Source organism: Melanotaenia boesemani, chromosome 9 (genome assembly GCF_017639745.1).
Source record: "Melanotaenia boesemani isolate fMelBoe1 chromosome 9, fMelBoe1.pri, whole genome shotgun sequence".
In the NCBI taxonomy this organism is placed as follows: domain Eukaryota; kingdom Metazoa; phylum Chordata; class Actinopteri; order Atheriniformes; family Melanotaeniidae; genus Melanotaenia; species Melanotaenia boesemani.
This window is the reverse complement of record NC_055690.1, coordinates 10926028-10944574: the sequence shown is the minus strand read 5'-3', so window position 1 is coordinate 10944574 and position 18547 is coordinate 10926028. Positions and strand designations below refer to the sequence as shown.

Genomic DNA, 18547 nt, shown 5'->3' with positions numbered 1-18547 from the left:
TTGCTGCCGTGCTAATGAAGTCTAGTGGGATGTCCTGCAGTGTTAAGGGTAGTGTGACATTTGAGTTAAATGCATATCTACAGATAACCAGAAGACAATGGATGAGGCAAACAAGATATTACATTTTAGTATATTTACAGGTTGAATAAGTCTGTTATTCAAGGTTAAAGATTTCATTTTAGTGTAATTTGTCATCAGAGAAGCAATTGAGCTTTTCTGGGAGGATGTATATTATTTACTGTTTCGTGGGTGGCATTTCAATTACCAGACCCTCTGCCTATCATTTTCTTGACTACTTATAAAATTAAGGATGTGTTTTTACACAATAATGGTTTCTTCACGCTTACTGGTTCCTCACACTGTATCTGCCAATCCAAGAGGCTGTCACGTTTTACCAGCTGTCTAAGGTAAAAAAGCAGGTCTACACATTATTAAGCATCTGTCCTCAAAAGCTTCAGTTTCATTTTCCTGATGACATTTGGATGGCATTTAGAGAAATTTTAAACTGTGGGCTCTTTCACAGTTGAGCAGATGGCATCTACAGGGTATAAAATGTGGATTAAATTAATCCTATTGAAACCCCACTTAGCGTACCCTCCTACTACAACAACACACACAGATAAACTATCTATCATTATTTAATGTGCACTGTTTTTTGTCTTTTTTTCAACAGATGTATCCTGAGCTCCAAATCACAAATGTGGTGGAAGCCAACCAACCAATTCGCATTGAAAACTGGTGCAGAAGGGAGAAGAAGGTGTGCAAAGGCCACGCCCACATTGTGGTGCCTTACAAATGCTTAGGTAAGCTTGTGTGGAGATTGGTTGTTTAAAAGCTGGGTGTTCTCCTGATTTAATGTAAAGAAAAACAAACTTTTGAGTCCTCTCTGCCTTCAGCGGAGGTGACACGAAGTGATATTGGAATCTGAATTAGTTGACTAATTCTGGCCATGAGCTGCAGACTGAGAATTGTTATTGCTGGGGAGGCTTGTAGAGCAATAAAGCACAATCTTATTTGCCCCCTCGACAGTGGCCATAAACTCACACAGACGTACAGGGTCAGCAATAGAGGGCTCTGAGAAAGCCTGTTTTATTACTCTTCTTTTCTCTATTCGCCTGCTCAGTCACAAACATTTCCCTCCTCTGTCCCCTGCAGCATCGCTATAATCAGCAGTGGCAACTTGGCTATATTCTGCTTTATGAAATGTCACATACAGCCTCGGACATTGCAGGCCACACGGCTCAGTTTCCCCAGACTTACAAAAACACAACTCGCTCTTGCTTCCTTTGAGAACCACAATAACAGGAGAAATGGAGTCCTGAAACAAAGCTTCACTTTGTGTTTGTCCAGGTATATGAGGAAGAGAAACATCTACCTTCATGCTGCAAACACTTTCTGGCCCCTTTCATTAGTCCAAAAGCTTCTCACTGATTGAGTTGTGCTGATTTCTGAGATGAAAAAACCATTAGCAGTTACACTGGACTGTGAAATAGGCAACCATCCAAGAGCATTTTTGGCAAATGCAGACAAGAGGAGGATTTGGGGGGAAATCATTGGACACCAAACACACAACCTAAGCGACTACTTAATAGCCAAGATTGGAATGTAGATGAGACGGCATAACTAATCCCCCAAACTTTCCCTTTTCTTATATCAGGACATTACAATGCCAGCGGAAAATCTCCTGATGTGTAGAAGTTTTCCGTGTTTTCTTGTTTCAGATCCATCTTAATATGAATTTAAAGTGATTAAACTGAATTTTCAGCAATTAAAAGTTGAAGTTCAGTTTTATTCTTCAGCTGAAGTGTCTCCAGGTATTTATTTTTATCTATATATTTTTTTGTATTTCTACCTACCTCCCACACCTGTTAGCTCCTGTGGCTGACTGTTGCATCTGTCAACAGCCCAAGACCTCTCATTATAGTTCAGCTGCAGCGACGTGACTGCCATTTGATTAATACAATCCCAATTACCTCCTCCAGATTAATTAAATAGCGTCATTGCTTGCTCCTGCACATTTTCTGTCATCATTGTTAAAGGTCTGCACTCTCACGCGCTGTCAAATGATAGAGGCCTCTGCTGCTCTGCTGGCTTGCAGATGAGGAGTCTGAACTGAGGGAGCAGAGGAGACAGATGGAGGAGGACAGATAAACATAAGGTGTTGGCAACAAGGAAGGTTTCTGCCTAATTATGTAATGGAGCATGTTAGGAGCTTAGTTGGAGGCTCTGATCATATGCCATGAAAACCATTGTGGATCTGACTCCCCCGCCCCCACCTCATTTCTCTAGTCCATTATTTGTCAGACTGCCCTGTCAAATCAAACATGATGACAAGCTGCTGTAAATTATTCATTATTTTGGATGTCCATCCTTATCTTGTAGGGACGAACATCAGAAGTTCTTCCGCACATTCATCACAGAAGAGTAATTATAGTTGAATTAAAGGGAGAAAAAATGAAACAGGATTAGGGAGGTGGGCTACAGCTTGGAGTATATGATTAATAGGGTCAAACCTGCACCCATGTCAAGTTAATAGGTTTAGATGAATAATGCAGGTGCTGAGGAAGGGGCTCTTGCTGAATCCCATCTCTTCATGCAGAGTAACAATCCCTCCATGTTTCCTTTTCCCAAACAATGACTCTGCAGATGAATGTGATTTTTTTTCCCCTCATTCCATGGCTCTGTAAACAATGTAGCATGATGTCTTTTGTGAAACACCAGTGGATTATTTTAATATGATATGTGGAGTAGTGAGAACAGTGTGGCAGATGTGCGACTCGGGCACTGGTTGGTGTGCGTGGTGTTGGTTTTGACACATCAGCAGTCTGCAGCACTTTGAGCTACTTTCTACTTCTGTTTTCTGTCTTTCCTGTTGCTTTTCCTGTTGACTAAGTCTGTGGTTTCATTAAAAGGCAGGGCACACAATGACAAACACTGCTATCATCAGCAGTGCTGAGTGAATAAGTTGATAACAAATTCAGGCTTGTATCAGAACACCGCACCTCTGCCTGTTTACATTCCTTCACCCCTTCAGAGAAGTTCGCTGCTGAGCTGTAAACACTGAATCACATTGTTGTGGATGAAAGCAATCAGCAAGCAGAAATGTAAGTTATACAAAATATTAGGTAATGGCCAGACCTGGAAAAATAACAGTTAAAAATTATACACAATTGCTAAAAAAAAAGGAAAAAGTTCTTAGCGTGAGCTGGTATTTGAAACCAAGCTTTAAATGGTAATTCGGTTCCTATTATGCAACACTGACCTCCAGCTTAATTCATGCCTGCTAAGTAATCCTGTCGTCATGGCAGCAGATCAGATTTCTTCACAATCCATGATGCAAATATAAACAAAAAGGTTAGCCACAATGACGGAAATCAAATCACAATGCTTGACATTAACTGCTCAGTCTGCATTTTAAGTCAGTATTATCCTGGATTTTACGTCTTAAGTTATCATATATCCTACATATTGATTATTCCACTCACTTTGTTATGAGTTTACGTTTGCAGACATTTTCTGGGGAGCCAATGAAATACACTTACCTTGCACTTGACAAGCAGATCTTGGGTGTTTTTTTATTATTATTATTATTTACCACCTATCAGAGCTGAAGGAATTCATGATGCATTGGCTATATTCTTACCTTCACATGCATGAGACCCTTGTAGTGCCACCAGTCCGCATATTTTATAGTGTTAGAAAAGTTATCTGAAAGATGGAAGGTTAAAAGAGAGGTAGGTGGAGTAGGTGGGGTCACAGAGAAAGTAGTGCATGCTGTCACCCACAGATGAACAGGAGCAGGCATTACTTGCAGTGAAGAGGGCACAGCTGTCCTCCAAACACCTCCATCCATCACCCACTGCAGTGTGACTGTAGACGGCTTCTGTTTGAAATCCAGTCCACCTCACGGCTAAAGGAATGTCAGCATGTGAGTGGAATGGGATGGACGGAGGTGTACTGTGGGCAGTATATGGAGCTGCAGGTTAGTGGGAGCTATGACACCCTTTCTTGAGTATTCTCTCAATGTTTGTCTTGCTGCTGAGAGACAAATACATTGCCAGGTTATACAATAGTTGGGATTCTTATCATCATCTGATAAATGTCATTTTACTGTACTGCAAAGCAAATGTTAAATTTTTAAATTTCATGAAAACACCAAACATAGAAACACTCACTTTTCAGAGGAGTGGTGTTCAGACTGATTTTTAGGAGATTATTTTAAAGCTTGAAAATTACTTGATTACTGATTAGTCAATCAACTGTTTGGTCGCTAAAAATGTTGGAATCTGTTGTATTTTCGAGCTTTGGTGTCACACAGCAGACAGACATCGGGTCTGTGGGGGTCGGTGGGGGTTGTTACTGTACCTCCTGGGCGGAGATGAGAAGCAGCTGCTGAGTCCTCTGCTATTTCCAGCTCTCGTTTCTTCCTATCCTACCCTCTCATTTTCCAAAACACTGCTTTTTTACTCTCTGCCTGCCTCGCCTGTGCTCCAGCAGCGCCACTTCAGGCCCAGGTTATGGCGAACCACTAAATGAGCAGTTACACAGTTCCCAGGCCTCTAGACCCTCCTTTGTTTGTCTTTTGTCCGCCCATTCTGACCTCAGCCTGGACTTTGCACTAAAACTCCTAGTCATCCCTCCCTTTCTCCTGACTCCTCTCTCCTCTGCCTGGCTTTCCTTCTGTTTCTACCTGAGCACCTTGTCACACAGCCAGCCAGCCAGTAGTTGCTGCTTCATTTAATTTTCTTCATAACCCCTGCACCATATTTAGATCTCCAGTTTTCAACCTGAAACTATTCATAGGAAGTCACAAGATGCCTTTCAAGGCCTTTAAACCACCCCCGGATCTGCTTACTGTCAACTTGCTCTATGAATACAACATCTATGAATTGAAATCATCAAGCAAATGATATCATTGAGTCACAGGAGGAGGTTTGACTACCTTATAAAAGTCACAGTGTGAAACTTGATTTTCTCCACTGCCATCTCGATTGCTGAGCCACAGAAGCTACAGAAGAGGATGGATGAATCCCTCTCTGCTTCGGGTGCTCACACAGGTGTTCAAGTGTCAAACACCCGCTCTGTTATACCACTGTAATGAAATTTAAAGGACCAGGCAGCTATGAATTATTAAAGGTTTCCCTTTCTGGCTCATCTCATCTGCTATTCTCTTTTTTAGTCCCATCAAGTGATTTATTGCTTCTAACCCTGGCAGTGTTGTAGAGGAATGATTTTTGTAGGGGACAGATTGGTGGTGTGACTAACCGGCATATTGGTCGGTCCATGTGATTTTTCTCTTACAGTGGGCGAGTTTGTGAGTGACGTTCTCCTGGTCCCAGAGAAGTGCAAGTTCTTCCACAAGGAACGTATGGACATGTGCGTCAGCCATCAGCAGTGGCACGGTGTGGCCAAAGAGGTACAGAAATAGTGACTTCATAAGAAACAGCGGGAGTCTGCTCATCGGAGATTGCAGAGAACTACTTAACTTTTCTTTTAGAAATGAATCTGTATAAATTTTAAAACCTTCTTTCTGCCATACTGGTCATACTATTCTGACTTTACACCAATCTTCCCTCTTGAATATCTTTCCACCTGTCTCTCTGAGTCTCTAAGGTCCTCTGATCACAAGCTGACTTGGAGCCCTCACATTTCAGCTCCTAATCAGATTAGTGTTGTGGCTGTAATACAGCTAATCCCCCTCGGCCAGCTCTAGAGCCAGCCATTAGGGGCCACTCTGACCATGGCAGTAAGAACAGCAGCTCCCATCAAGCTTTCACTCTCATCAACCCCTGCTTGTTGCCTCCTGACTTTTCCTCGACACATATTAAACGCGTCACATCGTGAACATCGTCTGCAGGCCTACGTCCAGAGGTGCCAGCAAAGTGCAGTCGGAAAGAAAATGTTTACACCTAAGAGTTGATAAATCATACTGGTGGGAAAACACTGTTCGTCTCTTGCCACCTGCCACTGTTCTTAAGCAGGGCAGCTAATCCTCCAACCCTCCAGTGGAGTTTCTCAGCAGCCATCAAGCTAAGCTTGTGTCCGCGTCCTTCTAGCTGCTACATAAAATGAAGCATTGTCAAAAAATGGCAGGTTACTTAAAGAGCAGCATGACTTTGTGAAAATGCAGCACATGATTCATGTTAGTAAACAATACAGAGCCAGCTCTTTGTCCTGTAGCTGGACTGACACTCTCACTCTTACCACACTACCAAGAATAATGAAATTGAGGATGAATAATGCTGATTTTAAGCAGATTTCCTCTGACTTAATCATTTTTCCACCCACAGTTTGCAACCTGTAACCATATAAACTTAAGTTTAGTCTTTTCTTTTTGTAGGTGACTAGTACAATAAAAGAGGAAAAGTCATAAGATTGTTCGTTTCTGATATTATTGTATGCTTAGCGATTAAAACTATGGCTGTAATTCAACTTTATTCCCCAAAAGAATAAATACAAAATGCCTTCATATCTCTTGTTCCTGCAGTATTGAAGGAAAAAGGAAATTAATACATCTGTAATTTTGTTCAAGATGCTTCTTACTCATAATATAATATTGAGAAAAAAATATCATTTATATTGCTAAACAAAGCAAACAAACTATGTTCTAGTGTTGCTGATTGTCAGCCATCGTTTCTTTGGTGCAAGACATTGTGGGTTATTTACCATCAGTTCTACAGTATTTTTAATGGTGCATCTTTGGAGCGCACTATATATAGCACTGTGTGCTGATCAGCAACATTTAAAGCATTATCAGGTAGTGTGAATAACTGGACTTAAAGGAAAACCCTCCATTATAATGTTCATATTATTGAGCCCAACTTCCTCAACTTGCTTACAAACCAGTCTAATGTGTAAGTAATGTAGTGAGTGATTTCATACACAGCCATGGGCTTTTGATGAAGCAGATAAACAGACTCCTGGATATCAGTCTGGCCTCAGTGGGGGGGCTGCTCAGGGCAGCCATCATTACATTGGCCCCCTTTCAAGTTGAATATGGACTGAAAGCAATCCTGCATACCTGCTGGAAGATACTTTCTTCAGCTAGTAAAACAGAAAGAAGTCAGTGATCTTTTATAAAGGAGAATACTCCCAACACATGCTGTACATCCAAGGTCTCCTTGGGAGACTCCTTCAGTGAAAAGTTGATCATGATGGAGAAAAACTGATGATACCGAAAGAGGGATGGCTGCGCTAAAATTTATTTATGTCCATTTTTTTGTGGTTTATTTGTTAGATTTACTTCATGAATTTGGGTGGGTTAAGAAAATAATTCTTAATTGTCTAAGGGCAAACTCGGATTCTCTTTGTCAAACCTTCAGATTTGAGTTTTAATACTTAAAATTAAGTGAAATGATATTTTCCAGGTTTAATCTGCAGCTTTTTTTTTTACTTTCTCAGGCCTGTTCCAAGAGCTCCATGGTGCTGCATAGCTATGGCATGCTGCTGCCCTGCGGCATTGACAAGTTCCACGGCACTGAGTATGTGTGCTGCCCTCCCTCTCGCACCGGAGAGTCCTCCCCACCTTCCATGCCCTCTCAGGAGGACGATGAAGAGGAGCAGGTAGAGGATGAGGAAATTGACCTGGGAGAGGATGAAGCTGTAGAGGACAGGTGAGCAGATGTTTGTATTCATAATCTTTGAAATATTGAAGCGCGGTAGCCGCACCGCTGAGAAGGGCAGGTATTTCTGGCCGTTGGGGCGAATTAAAGTGTTGCGACACTGATCTATGGCAGCTGCTCTGCCTCTTTTGATAAATCTTTCCTTTTTCTGGCTTCAAACCTCTTCACTCACCCATCTCCTCCCCTCCTCAGTGAGACACCAGTAGAAGAGCAGCAGGCACAGAAGGAGAAGCAAGTGGATGAGGATGAAGATGAGGAGGAGGAAGATGAAGAGGAGTACCACTATGTCTATGAGGATGAGGAGGCAGATAAAGAGGATGAAGATGCGAAGAAAGAGAGCCGTGAAATGTCAGAGAACCGGGGTGAAGATGAGATTTTAAAGGAAGTGAAAGGTTTGTAATGTATTTTATCACATATGATCCTCCTTCCTCTGGGAGCAGATAAGTGTATCCATCAGCTTTACTCTCCCATCTCACCATGATGTACTGTTCTCCTTTATCAGAGTAAAAAGATAGATCATCCACTTTATTTGCAGGCAAGCTGCAGATAAACTCTGCTCATCATGCACAAAACAGTTCCTCTGACATGTTTAATCATAACAGGTCTAGTCATGTTAATGTAATGGTAGTTTGTAATTGACACTGGATTGAAGTGCTGCCTCTAGTGGGCGGATGATCTAACAAGCTGTCCCCTGGCAGCGGTGTGCACCCTGGAGGCTGAGACCGGCCCCTGTCGCGCCTCCATGCCTCGATGGCACTTCGACATTAGCCAGAGGAAGTGTGTGCGCTTCGTTTACGGAGGCTGCGCCGGCAACCGCAACAATTTCGACTCAGAGGAGTACTGCATGGCCGTGTGCAAACGCTTGAGTAAGTCCCACATGACAGAGGCCTGTGTGACTGCACCTCTTCCGCTGACTGTCTGTGTCTCTGCTGCAGACTCCCTGCAGATAACACCTCCAGATCATGTAGGTTTAGTCTCACTGGCTTTTTAAAGGGAGCACCTGTTCTGCTCTGCAGTCTTCAGCTATCACTAATCAAATCATCTCTATCACATCAATGAAAGCAGCTTAATTTACTCTAAATTATTCGGTTATGGTGTTTTTGGCCAATGAGTTAAATTCCCAAAGCAGACAAGGACATTCCTCTAACTCCATCCACCATTACATTTATTAATTTTATATCTTTCAGTCAAACGTTTTTGTTTAAGTTCAAATCAGATCTTGATACTTCTCCATGATGTACATTTTTAATTTGTTCTCCAAATTTTCTCTTAATTAAATTCATATGAATTAATATGAATAAATGAGTGGTTTCAGGTATATATTACTCAATAATAGTACCTGGCATCTGTTAAGGTTTTGCATTTTTTCCACTCACTAGTCCTTTAACCCCTCAATGGTTAAATTTACTTCCAAATATACAAAAACAAAATAAATACACTATAAAAAGGGGGGAAAAAACAATATGCAATTCAATGTTAAGTTAATTGATAGCAATTAACAAATAAAAAATATTAAAATGAATACATAAATAAATTAATTAATAAATAAATAATAGCAAATACAATAGATATAATAGCTTAATTAAATAAAAAGATATCATTAAAAAAGGCCAGACGTGGTATGTAGAAAATTTACGACAAAGACGTCAACTCCTGACAAACTATACAAAGTTGAAGGTTTTTGCATTTAACATAGTAAAAGAAAAGCTGATATTAGGTTATTAGGATATCATTATTTTAGGGATTATTTTATCATTAAATAATCTGTAACTTCTTAGATTATAAGACCAAAAAAAGTAGGTACTCAATTTAGTTGAGATTTTAACTTTGCTCTAGCAGCTGGAGAAAGCTACATATACACATCTACTCTACATCTACATACTCATATACTCATACACCTGTAAAGCGCAGAAAGTACAAAGTAACATAATAATAAATGGCTGCCTAGTAGCTAGTATGGCATGCTTTATATAGAGTGAGGTGCTGTCTTTCACGCTGCCATCTTTGACCAGTTAGCTGACCAGTTCAAGCATGGGAGCAGGGCCTTAAAGAGACAGCAGCTAAAATTGAGCGTTCGAGTTAGAGGCTGACAACAAAAGCAGAGTTACGAATGTATAAATTAGCATAATATGATATTTAAATAGTTCCTTCTTATTTTTTAATGTAAAACTTAAAATATAAAGCACTATTTAGTTATAAATTAATTCAAATTAAATGCAGGAAAAGCAGTTCTAACATTTTGCATAACCTGTTACTTTTCTTTTAGCATTCATTCACATGCATGCTAACATGAAACACACATTCTTGACTTTTGTCTTCTTTCTTTGTCTGTTTGCTTTTGTCATTTATTCACGTTTTTGTTTGCTTACAGCTATTTTATTCTTAATTTACTTTTTAAAGAAACCCAACCAACCATATTACAGTGTTATTTCTCCTCTTTCTCTGAACTGAAACAGTTAATGGACACAACCAACTGGATTTTCCTTTCTATTTCAAATCCAATGTCTTATGAGAATTAAGAGTAAAGTTTACAGTCATGACAGTCGGTTTATCTTAAAACGAGCCTCTTTGGCTGTGATGTGCAATGATGAACCCTACACCTGTCTGCGGCCTGGAGCATTATTCTTTTTGCAAGTTGGAGTGATGCAAGGAGTCGGTCCTGTGCGACTGTACAGCGAGGAAGCCAGAACTGAGCCCCCTGACCCCGCCCCAGATGACCCAGCTGTCAAACACGGAGATGCTTCCATTAGTGTTGGAGATGCGACCTGTCAGCAGAAAGCCGATGAGAAGATGAAAGAAATTCAAACAGAAAGACTGTCAGCTTCTCTCAGATTTATCAGACGTAATATGGGGGGAAGAACACCAATGAGAAGAGTGCTTCTGTGAGGATTTTGGTTCAGCTTCCATCAGCATTCCTCTTTCGGCTCTCTTTCTCTACATGCCCAGTTGTCTGTCTGTCTTTGTCGTACTGTCTGCCTGCGTCTGCTTGGATCAGCCGGTCTGCCTGCCAGCCTGTCTGTACTGCCTAATAGTCACTTTCCCTCCTTGACCACCCACCATCTGTTTCTGAATCGGCAGCTCTGCCTCCGACTCCTCAGCCCACTGATGATGTGGACATCTACTTTGAGACTCCTGCTGATGACAAGGAGCACAGTCGCTTCCAGAAAGCCAAGGAGCAGCTGGAGATCAGACACCGCAACCGCATGGAGAGGGTGAGGAAATGAGCTGAATAAACAATAAGATCAGTCATCTGTCAAAGTGAATCTGAAACATTTTCCCCGTTTTACCCTAATTTGTGATAAAACTGAGAGAGCTGTAAAACCTTGGAGACTAAGATAAAGATTTCTTAAGAACAAACATGAAAATTTTATAAGTGCCTGCTGTCTGAGAGATTTGTAGGACAGCAAGTGTGGTTGCTGCTTAAAATCTGAAAATGGTTAATACAATATTGCAACCAGAAGCAGATTAATGCTTTAAGTGTCTCTTACCTTTTTACAATTAAATTCTTTCTACCATTTACCAAAATTACCATAATTTTCTGACTCACTGAGTGAATAAATGCAATAAAACCTTTGAATTTCACTTAATTTCCTTTACTTTCTGTCTCTCCAGGTACGAAAAGAATGGGAAGAGGCTGATCGCCAGGCTAAGAACCTGCCCAAGGCTGAGAGGCAGACATTGATCCAGGTAAGACGCTGATCCTTCCCCCTGGGAGTCCCCCTTTGTCCCTTTGTTTGGATGAGATATGACGGCTTACAGGCTCTTGGTCCCTGTTCCATTAAAGATTCTTTTTCACCAGCTGCTCTGTCTTTACTACTCTAAGGCTAAATTAGGGCACTGTCTGAGTGGGGAGAAGTCTAAATGAGTCCCTAACTCCCCTGACAAGCCCGGAAGGCGACAAGACTGAAACTGAGAGCTGTGTGTTTTTATTTAAATAGAAGTTGCATGTTTGCCACATTGGTTAAGGTTCATATATATTCATGTTTATATACCTTTCTGAATTTCTTTACAGCACTTCCAAGCTATGGTAGAATCCCTGGAGGAGGAGGCAGCCAGCGAGAAGCAGCAGCTGGTGGAGACTCACCTTGCCCGAGTGGAGGCCATGCTGAACGATCGGCGCCGTCTGGCCCTGGAGAACTACCTGGCTGCCCTGCAGGCCGACCCCCCCAGGGTAAACCGGCACACTCCAGCCATAGAGAGCATTCTTTATCTCCTACTTTCACCTGTTTCTTTTTCCTATCCTGAACCAAATTCACAAACACACATCTCTGTCAGACCAAACTGAGCTTTGCACTACTTATGGCCTGTGGCTAATTTCATATCCTGTCAAAAGACCCTCTGTCAAATTTCAATTCATCATGAGGGGAATGGATTAATGGACCAAGAAAACACACATACCAAAATCCTCACAAAGCACAAAGTCAATCACATTTTAGTCTGCAGATGTAATCCCTGTGTCATGTTTTTTTTTGTTTGTTTTTTTTAATTCCTTTCATCTAATTGTCTTTTGATCCTTTTGCCAGCACAGGGTCTGGCACTCTGATGAAAGTGTGGTCATATCCGTTTCTGAAAAGAGCAGAAGGAAAAATGTGAATTTACACATATTTCAAATATAATAACATTTCATGATATGAGAGCGGTGACTTTTGTTTTATCCTGCTTTTATTATTCTTCTAAAATTAGTATTCATCATACGTGCTGTAAGTTTTATCTTGTTTGCAATGAAATTTTACTTAGCAGTGGGTTGTTTTGCACCTCACATGTGGCAACAACCTTCTGGTCATCTTCCTGTTCTGACATACAGAGGTGTATATATGGTACTTGCATGTTTGTTAGAGACTGAAGCTTAAAGTGAGTATGTTTATGTAGGATAGTTGAATAAAATAAAATATAAAAAAATAGAATAAAATTGAATTGAATTAAATACAAAATAAAAAATGGAAATTTTAAGTTTTTAAGTTTAATCAAATTCTAAAAATTCTATTAAATTAAATATCAAACAAAATAGAAGATTAAATAAAATTACAATAATTAAATAAAATTATATACAAAATACAAATTTTAAATTAAAAAAATTATTAAAGATCAAAGACATGAAATGAGAAATAAGAGTATGATCAAATTGTACCACATCAAATAAGAAACTTCTGTGGGGAATATTACAAAATGAAAATTAAACAGAAACCATGCTTGTCCTCCTCAGCCTCACCGCATCCTGCAGGCCCTGAGGAGGTACGTCCGTGCCGAGAACAAGGACCGCCAGCACACCATCCGCCACTACCAGCACGTTTTGGCTGTGGATCCTGAAAAAGCTGCTCAGATGAAGTCACAGGTAGGTGAAAATGACCCAGCACCCAAAGTGAGCTTATTTGATTCATGCAGTCTATAATTTTTCAACTCTGTCTGGCTCAGTTTTGTCTGATTTCATGTTTTTTAGAGTACTGGTTTTGGAAAAAAAAGACTGTTGGTTAAATAGAAACAATGTGCCAAGCCTCTTTAAAATCTCACAGAAGAATAATGATGTCTCAGCCTGCTTATACTTGCCTGTTTGTAAGTGTGTAGGAGGTGGAAAGAGTGTGCGTCGCTCTGAGTTGAAACCCAGGAGGAGCGAGCAGGATCATCTGATGCAGGGAGGATGGCTGTTTCATTCACTTAAGCCTCATCCGAGCACATCACTCAGGTCTTGTGTAACTCTGGACTCTGAGCTGCTGCACAGGGATTTGGCTGGAAGCTCCTCAGTTAGATGCACTCGTATGCATGTGTTGATGCCCTTTGACACCGTTTATAGTTTTCCTTCACCATTACAGATAAAGCAGCAGATGGATGAAAACATTGAAAGCGGGGGGGAGGGGAAGAGATGACAACTGGAGGGTTTTTCTTTATAGATATAGTGTGGGATCTGGGAGGAAGCAAACCTTTGTGCTCAGTCACAAGAAGCTGTGCTCTTAGTGTTTTCATGTGTTCAAGCTGAGTATCTCTGTCTTTCTTCAGTCACATAATCCCACATTTCAGTCTGTGGATTTGACACATGACCTAGAAGTGCTCTAAAAAGATCATTTGAAGTGGCAGCATTGCTGTGCTTTATGTGCCTTGCAGCAATCAAGGTTATTCTCCTTTTCTAACAGCTTTCCTGTCTAAGTTCAGCATGTTTGCTTGATGCATCGGTCGCTGTTCCAACACTGAGATGTGTAATCTCTCATAATGAGGATTGTTTTTCCAGACGTGGACAGGAAGGAACCACCAGGGCTGCAGCACGCCTCCAATGGGAGAGGTGCATTATTGCCATCTGTTGCTATTTCTGGTGCACTGCAGCAGTGTGTTGGAAGATTAAAACCCTCAATCATCAAAGAGGGAAATAAACACCAGCCACCTGCCAAGAGCTGGTCAGCTCTGTCAGAAGCAGCTTTTCACATCATGCCAACCAATTTGGAAGCAGAAATGTGGAACTATTTCTCCTCTCCAAACACCATGGTGATAGCAATACTGGTAATGTTTGGGATGTAGAAAGTTTAGAGCCATTTCTGTTTGGTGGTTGTCAGTTCAGATAACTTGTTTAATGCTTGAGTGAATCTGAATTTATTTGAATTAATTTTGTCTCAGAGATGACATCTCTTTGACTGAAGACTTAGCTGCCCTCATATTTGTCTAACTATTAATCATATTTCAGGACCATACTGATTAATAGAAGCACTTATGTGTTTTTATTGCACATGTGGCATTGCAGTTTATTTCTCTTACTGAGCTAAAACGGTTATTTTACACCTCCTTACCTGTTTCCTCTGTTATTTTTTGCCTTCATCAACTTTGAGTTGGATTATGTCTTCTGCTAACACATTTCTTATTATTTTTAATCTGTAATGCATGATGTCAGTAAGCCATTTTTGCTGGTTACTAAACTTCCCCAGCAGCAATAAAAAGCCAGATTTTCTGGTAAAAGCATCAATTTCAAGATTTTAATAAATATACTTTAATAATGTCTCCATATGTTATTGCTGCAGGATTACTGTGAGGATAATAATAAAGATTATTTTGTTTGTTTAGTGCCATGAAAATAACCAGCTATCCTTCAAAAGCTTTCCATTTTTTTTAAAAGAAATCTTTCCTCTCCAGTAGAGGGATTTCAAGCTTCTTTTCTTGAACTTTACCAGTTATATTGTGTTAGTAATTGGCTGTTAACATGCTGAGCTTTGGAAACTTCTATTTATTATTCAAAGTCTGAAGAGTAAAATACATCATCATCTGCCTGAAGAGGAGCAGTTTCACTGAAAAGACGAAAAAATTCAAATTTTATTAGGATTTAATTTACATTATTCCTTGTTTTTCTGTTTTTCAATACTAGGTGATGACCCACCTGCGGGTGATTGAGGAGAGGATGAACCAGAGTCTATCTCTGCTCTACAAAGTGCCCTATGTTGCTGATGAAATTCAGGATGAAATTGGTGAGTCATGTTTGAAAGCCCCCAGGAACCTCTGCACAGCAGCAGCTGTGGTTGTTTTGTATTAATAAGAATGAAGTGAAATGAAAACTGTGATGGAATTCACCCATAATAAATCGGATACATTTCATTTTCTCTAGTTTCTCAGGGACGTTTTTTTTGTGTCTCTTGTAGACTATCAAAGTGGGTCTTTGAAGAAAAGTAAATACAAATACAAGACAAAGACATGCTAGACAATAATGAAACAGTGATTCTTTCATTCTCAGTCCAAAGTTGCAGGAAAAATTTTATGCAGCTTCTTCTCATGGTTTTAGGTGTTATTTTGCTCAACAGCCCACATTTTTACAATTATACCCACATGACCAGTGGTGCAATTTAAGTCGGTTCTTTTAAATATTTTCTAGTTTCCTCTGTTTCATTAAAGGACCTACAGTGTGGTGTTGCAGCATAAATTAAACTGGAGCCAGTGTAGTGACAGAACTGGGTCACAGTTTTCATTGTGCTGTATTCTTTAGGGAAATGTGCAGATTTACATAGAAAATAGCTCTAAGAAAGTACTAATTGGAAGTTAGCAGAAATGGGAGCGATTGTCTCTCATCAGCTCAATACTGTTGAAAGTGGATGTTAACAGTAATTGGTAGCACTCCATTAGCATGTTGTTGCCACGAGCAGGGTTGGCGGGTAATAGCACGTGCAGGGAAGTCTCATACTGCCTGTTCTCTTCTGCAGACGAGCTGCTCCAGGAGCAGAAAGCTGACATGGACCAGTTCATGTTGTCCATCTCTGAATCACAGCCAGATGTCACTGTGTCGTCAGAGGAAAGTGTGGAAGTTCCTGTGTCCGAGGGCAAGCCTTACCGTCCCATCCAGGTCACATCCCTGGGTTCCCGCTCAGAGACAGAGGGTGAGCAGCTGCAGCCTCACGCAGTTACAAGCGGCATCGGAAACAACACTGTGGCTGTTTGAAAAACAATAGGTCATGCACAAGTCTTTCTAAAGACACTGGTGACTTAGCACGCCAGAGCTGCTGATCGCAGAGGGAGAATAGTTTACAGCGCATTGTATGCTGATGTGAATGTGCTGTGGAGCCATGGGGTGGAACTTATCTGTGCTTGCACATTTCCCCGAGGCCAAGCCTTTAACACAGCACTACAGTTCAGATAAAACTGAGCTGAAGCCAGAAGCTTGAAGGGAAAATGAGCGTTTATGGTTCTATTCTCCATCACATTTGTGCCAAACAAAAGACTGAATCCTTTAGGAGAAAGAAAAAATTATGGCTAGAGTGCTTCCAGCGAAATGGATGACAAATTACAGTTAAAGCCCCTGGGACCATTTCATGTACATGCCAGAAACCTGGAGTGCTTAGACAGAGCCTGCCAATTCTGAAAAAGCTCCTTTTTTTTGAGTTCTCAAATTTATTTTCACACTTTTCCTTGCTGAACTTTTTTCCTCTAATCAATTAACATAGCTTGATAATCCTGCCTTCTCTTTTCTTACCTAAGTTTTCTCTCTTCTCTCCTTCCTCTTTTCTGATCTTTTTTTTTTCCGTTGATCATTTTCTAACACCAAGGCGATCTATCAGACTCCCCACGTGCCTTCAAGAAAGGTTGGTGCCTCTGTTGCGTTTTGTTTTCCTGCTACCCTCCAACCTCCCAAACCATTTCCATCTATTTTGTCCCATTTATTTTCCTCTCTCTCTATCCCACCACCTCTCTAATATCTGGAGCCACCTGCCAGTTCATTTTCTGTTTGTTTGGTTTTTTTGTTTTTTGTTTTGTTTTTTTTTCGTAATTGTTCCTATGCTTTTCATCATACTAGGATTATCACTTCATGCTTAATAGAAAAGCCAGTAGCTTCAAAGTCTAAATAGCTAAGTCGCGTCTCTTTCTCCACTCAGAGAGACTCCTCAGTCTTGTGTTGGCTTGCATCTAGTCCTCAGTGCATTTGTCAAAGCACCTTGCTTAATTATTCCACCACCCACGTTCATGCCCTCCTCCTCAGTCGACCTGTTCCTGATAGGAGCTGTGAAACGTAGTTTCCAAGTCTGAGGCTCAGTGTTTCTGCTGCTGACCCTAAAATAAATTCCTATCCTTTGGCCCCCAAGACCTAAGAGGATACAGGCTTAAATTTGATTTTATTCATACATATATCTTTTCTCTATAGATGTTGAAATCCCCTATTCTGCAGTCATTTAGCAGACGCTTTTCTCCTTACATCTGAGGGTGGTTAGGCAGTAGTGTGAGGGTCTTGCATAAGAACAATTTTGCACATCCAAGTCAATTCATTACTGTAGAAAAAAATTGATGTCAACATTATTACTTTAAATTTGACACATATGCTTGATATGTAACTTAAATGATTAGTTGACAAATCAGATTATAGACTTTTTTTAACACCCACTCAGCTTTATGCAAATGAGAGGTCTCTTTGCTCTCGTAGAGGTCGCTGTGCCGTTACAGCTGGCTGAAACATCATGTGCACTATCTGACATCACTTCTTCTTAGTAGGCTCGTAAATGCACTTCATTGTTTCTAATTTAATCAAAAGATCATCTGAATGAATCTTTAAGTGTTTGGTACGACTGAGTGTCTGACTGACAGAAGGAAATAAGCTGACGCTATGCTGTCCTACCCATTTCAAATCTGCAAGTCTCAAGCATATTTTAAGATTAGTTGATTAAGAACAACCAAGATGGGCAGGATGGAGTTTCATTTAGTAGGTGAATTCATGGATGTGGATGCTTACAGAGAAGTCTCAGCTATATGCAGAACCCCACTTTGAGAGGCCCTTTGTAGAAGGTCAGCGTTCCATTCACAGTGCTCTCACTGTGCTGAACAGAAGAATGGGCTTTGTTGTCGCCAGTGCACCGAGGAGACCGATGTGATGAGGAAAGGAGCTGGATATCTGTGTGCAGCTGTCCACAACCAACACCACCATCCCTGTTTGTTTGTATGTTTGTTTGTGCTCATCTGCCGTCACTGACTGAGCTGCCTCACCTCTTCCAGGCTCTGCCATGGCTGATTTAGATGGTCTGATTGGTGCTGAGGAGAGAATCATCAACAGCAAACCCAAGATTGGCGAAAAAGTGGTAAGAGCTTCATATCATTGTGGCTTTATGTTTCCAGCTTGCCTAATGTGTGAACTGAGAGCAATGTTGTTAAAGCTGAACACAGGAGAACAAACATACTGAGTTTAATTTTATTACTCCAACTTCAGACTGTAGCACTTGTGCTTATGAGTTAAATGAATGAGGAGTACACACAGTGCTTTCACACAACTCTCTTAAGTTCAGCTTTAAATGTGACAGTAAGTATGTTGTCATAGTTACAGCTGTCTCCCTCTGGGCTATTCGAGTGTCTGTGTGCGGCTTCTGCCAACTGACCCTCATGCAGATCGGTTCCACGCTTTGTTCGGCAGTCACTGCATGTTACTTTTCTTTGCCCGACTCACCAGCCCTCTCTGTGGATTTGCAAACGCTGCTTGGCCTCTG

The 18547-nt window shown here is 40.8% G+C and overlaps 1 protein-coding gene across 5 annotated transcripts in view; it reads left to right on the top strand.

The window, feature by feature from the left end:
- Nucleotides 1-18547, top strand: part of aplp2 (amyloid beta (A4) precursor-like protein 2) — a 52389-nt gene that overhangs the window by 28299 nt on the left and 5543 nt on the right. For 2 of the 5 annotated variants that reach the window (XM_041994136.1, XM_041994134.1), the window contains exons 3-15: nucleotides 674-803; nucleotides 5304-5416; nucleotides 7402-7613; nucleotides 7815-8014; nucleotides 8321-8488; nucleotides 10701-10834; nucleotides 11235-11309; nucleotides 11635-11793; nucleotides 12826-12954; nucleotides 14962-15061; nucleotides 15788-15961; nucleotides 16628-16663; nucleotides 18063-18145. In XM_041994136.1, the coding sequence (XP_041850070.1) occupies nucleotides 674-803; nucleotides 5304-5416; nucleotides 7402-7613; nucleotides 7815-8014; nucleotides 8321-8488; nucleotides 10701-10834; nucleotides 11235-11309; nucleotides 11635-11793; nucleotides 12826-12954; nucleotides 14962-15061; nucleotides 15788-15961; nucleotides 16628-16663; nucleotides 18063-18145 (1713 nt within the window). The remainder of the gene's footprint in view (nucleotides 1-673; nucleotides 804-5303; nucleotides 5417-7401; nucleotides 7614-7814; nucleotides 8015-8320; nucleotides 8489-10700; nucleotides 10835-11234; nucleotides 11310-11634; nucleotides 11794-12825; nucleotides 12955-14961; nucleotides 15062-15787; nucleotides 15962-16627; nucleotides 16664-18062; nucleotides 18146-18547) is intronic. The other 3 variants (XM_041994137.1, XM_041994135.1, XM_041994138.1) reach the window with 2 other exon arrangements.